The following is a 5,666-nucleotide window of genomic DNA, read 5'->3' on the forward strand; positions in this document are numbered from 1 at the left end:
TTTGGAGTTAAATAAGTGTTTTTACTTTCAAGTGTCATAGTGCCAGACTTGTAACTCAAGCTAACAGCAGAATATACAGAGGATATTCCATACAGAGAAACTCAAGCACCTGAAAATTATCAGTGAGCACTGTACAGCCACAGAATTCTTCTTACAAGGCTTAACCCCTGTACAAAGTTTAACAACACACCAAAAAAATGCATTTTGGTCAACAAGAATACAGTTATATGGATCTAATAATTACTGACACAGACTCTCCATTTAAACCTGGCCAGAATCTCTCTCCTTTCTACTTCACAGAGAAAAGCCTCTCACTGAATATCACCCACATAAAAAGGGAGAGTTGATGTGCCAACTTGAATGTATATTTAATAACTTAGCACAGATTTGAGACATGGCCATTTAATGTTTGAATAAGCTCTGAATCAGTGTCAAGAGAGAAACTAACAGAACTCCAGTAAGATACTGATGACCTACAACTCACTGAAATAATTTAACACATTTACAGGAGGAACAGTTAAGGTATGGCTGAGAGCTGTACATTCCACCTCAAGCTCAAGATGTTACTACCAGCATTTCCAGTATGCTTATTCCTTCTTCCACTACTACCCATTGATGCGGTAATTCACATGGATCTCAGGTTTGATGTCACACACTAGTGACAACAGCTGGGAAAGGACCACCTCACGGTTCTTCTGGAAGTTCTGCTGGATTACGCTCATCTTTTCCTGGGTCTCTTTCTCAACTTCAGTGGTGCAGCTGCCATGAGATCCAAGTGCCTACAAATAACAAAGGAAAGAGAAAGCTCACATGCTTTCTTTTTGACAAAGGAAACACTATGCCCAGCTCTGAATTTTGGTATTCTGGACTGCCTCAGTGCATCTCAACCATTAATATTTGCTGGGGAAAGAACTGAACTTAAAAAAAACCCTAAAAATAGTAGTATTTCTGGATTCTCTGCTCAAGATTTCCCCACTAAACTCTCCCAAGCTTGCCTTTCATCCACAGCCCATGCGTTTTATCCTCTTTTATCCATTATCTAGCACCTTAAAGCAAGAGCTTATGAAGAATGCCTGCAGTAAAGGTCCTGCTGCACTGGCAACTGCAACCAGGAACCCCTGGGCACTACTGTACTATACAGTGTAAGAAAAGGAACACCCGTGTTTAAACACAGTCTTCACATCACCCTACTGCTTTTACCGTTGCAGAATATATAAAAATCTCTGCCTTCCTAAAAAGGACTGTGGGCCACGTGATACACACAGCAAGAGTCTCTCACAGCTTACAACACCTTCTTGACCCATGAGCAAGGGCAGAGAGAGGAAACCCCCATAAGAGGGGGGTGTGGGTGCAAAAAGGCACTGAAAAAACATGCTGAAAGAGACTAGTACCCTAGGACTGAAATTCAAAGAGCTTCTCTCTCTGGAGAAGGATAAATAAAACAAACCCAGCCGACAGGCAGTGAAGTTCACTTTATTAGCCTGGAAGCATGTGATACCATATGCCCAGTGAACTAAGCTAACAAGCAATTATAAAAAATTAATCCTGACCTACTGACATAAAGCCTATTATGCAGAAGAACAGAGGAGGTGGTATTGTGCTAACCAGAAGATGGACAGAGGGGAGGCTTGCCAGGCCATTTTCTGAAGATTTCAGAACTGACAGAGGCCCACAGGCAGTGGAAACAACCTCAGCTGGTGAAGGGCCTCAGTTCTGCACCTTTTGGTAGCACCTCCTCTTGCTCAGAAGGAAAGGCAAACACACCTCTTGGGACACAGCAGGCAACACTGCTAAGCAGGATACAAGCCTTACAACTGCTTCAGCAACAGCAAAGCATCTATGAGGCAAGTGGTCTCTACCACGTTAGCATCACAAAAAACAGCTTGTCACGGGGGAATAAGCCTGGTATATTTTTGATGCTGCTACATACAGCAGGTTTTGGGAGGCTGCCACCCATCAGGGCACTAGCCAACACACGAGCTCATTAAGCTAATTCCCTACCAGTCAATAGTTCTGGCTGCTGAGATGCAACACACCATGTTCTGATTCACTTCCACTGTTTTTTTGTTGTGACACGTGGCTGTGCATCAGAGGAAGGCAGTTAGGGAAGTACTCTGCTGGCAACACGTTCCATTCCGAGGACTGCTCTCAGGGCCAGTAACCCTAAACACAAGGCTAAGGGGTTGGGTAGGTAACAGAATGATCTAGAAAACAAACCGCTGCTTCCTTGGCTTTGAACTCCTTCTCCCTCTGCAGACGGTACTGCTCAATCTCTGCCTGGGCTTCTTCTTTTGCCTGCTTCAGCCTCCGATTCTTTCCTATTTTCAAAGAACATACCAAATGAAACAAAGAGAAAGTACTGAAAGCATATTCCCCCACACCTCTCCAGCTACCCAATGCACAAGAGCCACTACAGTGTTTGCTACTGCGGCAGCCCCTTCTATAGGATGCATCAGGAGGGCATCGCACACCCTCGGAGCCCCTACAGCTTTGAGGTGTTAGCCAACCTCTGCAGCACGAGGTCACCCTGTGTGCCACCAAACGACCACCAAGCTCGCCACACAGTGAGCTTCCACCAGTGAGAAATGAAGAGGTTCTCTGAGCCAGCGGATGCATTAGGCAACCTGCAGGTCCGGCCTTGCTGATGGGAGCGTGCAGCCCATCTGAGTGATCCCAAAGAGCACAGAAGAACATGAAGGCTCAGTTCTGCAGCAGGCCAACTGTGCAAGCAATAGAAAAACTGGCTACGGCATCAACTTCCCCTCTTGGACTTTCCACCATATTCTCCCCTCTGAGGTTATCATCATTAGAGTGAACTACAGCAGTCTGCTTCTTGCAACACTGTCACGGAGTAGAACCACTAGACAAGGCAGCTTCATTTAAAAAATAAGTAAATGTATATATGCTTGAAGCAGGAGATTTGTAAAGGTGGGGGGATCTTTGTAACATGATTTCTGTTGCTTAACAGGAAAAGCTAACATGGATCCCCAAGAAGTAACTCTTTCTGCTCTATAAAATGTCTAACCATTGACGGGCAAATACACTGTTTTCATCCAGAAGGAAAAAAAAAACAAGTTAAAGATAGGAAAGAAAGAGATAAGCACCAGCATCCCCCAGCTGAAGACCCTGCTGCCATGAAGGGTGTTGAGAGGGATCCCCTCCTAGAGAGCTGCCCCACCGGGCCAGGAGCCACCAGCCCCTCCGAGGCCTGTGCCGGCCCCTCCAGCCACCGGCCCGCACCGCTGCCCGGGCACATCCCACTGCGGTTGGACACCTGGGCGCCCCGCGGCGCTCCCCGCCACCCCGACCCCCTCCGGGCGGGGAGGGGTCCCCCAGGGGCACGGGGGGCTCCGGCGGCCCCCGCGGCCCCCGCTTCCCCGCGGCCGAGGAGCTCCGGGAGACCGACCGCACTCCCGCACCCCGCGGCGGGGCCGCGCCGGCAGCCCCCCGAGGCGGCCAGGCCCGAGAGGCCTAAGGCGGCCGCGCCGGGCTAGGCCAGGCCGGGGACCCCCGCCGCTGCAGGCCCCCCAGCGCCCCGCGGTGGGGCGGAGCGGGGCAGGGCCGGGCCGGGCGCTGCCGTACTCACGCTTGCGGGCCTCGGCCACCTTCTCGGCGGCGCGTTTCTCGGCCTGCAGCAGCTGCTGGATGCCCTGCGACTGGCTCGCCATAGCGGCGCCCTCCCGGCCCTTCGCCGCCGCCAGCGTCACCGCGGCCTGGGCCCCGCCCCGCCACGGGCCCCGCCCCGCCACGGGCCCCGCCCACCGGGGCCTGCGCAGCACCGCCCCTGCCCCGCCCGCGAGCGAGCTGGCGGGAAAGCGCCCCCAGAGCCCCGCAGGGCGGCGGCGGGGCCTTATTTGTGTCGTGGCTTTTACCCAGCGGCCCGCCTCCTCCCGGGCACCCCCGGCAGCGCGGGCCGAGGGGCCGCAGCCCCCCGCGGAGCCACCGGGGCGAGGGGGGTCAATGCATAACGATCCAGGGCCACCTTCCCTCAGGGTGCCAGGCCCTGCCAGACACCCCCTGCCTCACCCCAACGCTGGGCCATCACATCCCGGGGGTGATTTAAAGCCCTGTACACGGCTCCCCCGCCACTTCCAGAGCATAAATTACAATTATTGCCGAATAATCCTGCTCTGAGGAGGCACCAGAGCTGCAGCCCTCACATCATTGCGGCGGGGAACGGGGGGCCGTCGTGGTGCGCTGCTTCAGTTCCCTGTCATGCAAGGGACGGAGGCAGTGAATCAAATGCATATTTATAGTGCGGAATAGGAATTATGAGTGTCTAGCAAGGTGACCTTCATCTCCCAGCAATTAAATGGGTTTAGTGGGCCTGTCCATCGAGTGTTAGATTTGCTTCAATGAAAAAAGATGAAAGGTGGGGAGAAGAGCTCTGATGGCAAATTGGGGGGTTGAAGCAAGGCTGGGAGCCGGCGGTCGGCCCGGGGGCAGCTGCGGGGGGCAGAGGGACACATGGGTGTCTGCGTGGCACCCGCTGTGCCGGTGGGGCACGGGGAGACCCAGCAAACCTGGTCCCACATCATCTGCCACAAGTGGGGCAGGCTCAGCCAAGGGGATGCAACCTGGGTGCCGGGCAGGTGATAGGTGAGCTCAGAAAGGGCAGAAAATGTGGCTTTTTCAAAACATGCCACAGCCAAAACACCTGGTGGGGTTCAGCTGGGCCAGAGCCAGGCTCCTTCGCAACAGAAACAGCCTAGATCCGAGTCTCCTCATCCGACTCCAAACCTGAGGAGCCACTGTCCTCCTGTCTCCTCACCTGCAAAAGCCACACAATCATTAAACTCTCCCGCAGCCCTCAGATGATGCCCATCAGTCCCCTTCCCAGCTAGATACTCGCCATCCTCATTAGCTGCTGCTGGATTTTCAAGAGGTGTTCTGCTGCTGCTAATTAGAGCCCTTGAGCTGAACCCACAGACTGCGCCTCCAGCAGGGTGCTCTGAAGGGGACACGGTGAATCCAGCAGGTTTGCAGCAGAGGGACCCAAACCGGCCCAGCTCTCCCCTGAAGTCACAGCGCGCATCAGGGTGTTATTTCCCTCCAGGGCGATTGTGATTTTCAGACTTGCTGCTTCTGTCTGTAATGTAACGAGGATAACGCTGCCCTTTTCTGCCCCCCAAAATACCCCAGCTATGATGGCACTAAGTTTCCAGACAAAAATCCCTCTCAAAGCACAGCTTTGGGTTGACGAAAAAACGTTTAACAAGTTTTCAGCAGTTTCATTTTGGTTAACAAACAAGGAGGTAATTATTTCTATTTAAAACAATCTTTTGTTTGTTGTGTTGCTTTTTAGTTTGAGATGTCTCAAAAGCTAATTGAAACCTCATGGTGTGTGTCACATGAAGCACATGTGAATCTAAAAGCTGGTCAACTTTTCAGTTCACTTCAAATTTTGAAAAATCACTTCTCACTTGTTGCAAAAAAAAAAAAAGTGTTTCCAATCCTCAGATCTACATTTGCATGAATAAAAAAAAGCTGCTTGTATGGCTTTAATTCTATCAGAAATGGATTTATAATTAATTAGTATCACAAGTACTTAAGTACTTCTGAACTTGGCTTTTTTCATTGTACATGAGCTTGTCACTCGCTCTTACAGAGAAAGCAGCTACTGCTCAAACTGGTACAAGCATCCCATTATTTGTCCAGCACTGATT

At 51.5% G+C, this 5,666-nt stretch overlaps 1 protein-coding gene across 1 annotated transcript; it reads right to left on the reverse strand.

The window, feature by feature from the left end:
• On the reverse strand, positions 1-3,720 carry ATP6V1G1 (ATPase H+ transporting V1 subunit G1). The gene is made up of 3 exons (XM_037400596.1): positions 3,587-3,720; positions 2,218-2,318; positions 1-779 (listed from the first exon to the last, which is right to left on the reverse strand). The coding sequence occupies exons 1-3, from the start codon at positions 3,666-3,668 to the stop codon at positions 606-608; spliced, it is 357 nt and encodes a 118-aa protein (XP_037256493.1). The 5' UTR covers positions 3,669-3,720; the 3' UTR covers positions 1-605.
• Positions 3,721-5,666: the final 1,946 nt, after the last annotated feature.

Source organism: Falco rusticolus, chromosome 9, assembly GCF_015220075.1.
Source record: "Falco rusticolus isolate bFalRus1 chromosome 9, bFalRus1.pri, whole genome shotgun sequence".
NCBI lineage: Eukaryota > Metazoa > Chordata > Aves > Falconiformes > Falconidae > Falco > Falco rusticolus.

Excerpts from the sequence above, each read along its gene's own strand:
- ATP6V1G1 (XM_037400596.1), bottom strand. The coding sequence starts at position 3,668 with ATGGCGAGCCAGTCGCAGGGCATCCAGCAGCTGCTGCAGGCCGAGAAA. Across the intron at positions 2,319-3,586 it reads GGTGGCCGAGGCCCGCAAGC|GAAAGAATCGGAGGCTGAAG; the intron begins GTGAGTACGGCA and ends CTTTGAAAATAG. Across the intron at positions 780-2,217 it reads TCAAAGCCAAGGAAGCAGCG|GCACTTGGATCTCATGGCAG; the intron begins GTTTGTTTTCTA and ends TGTTATTTGTAG.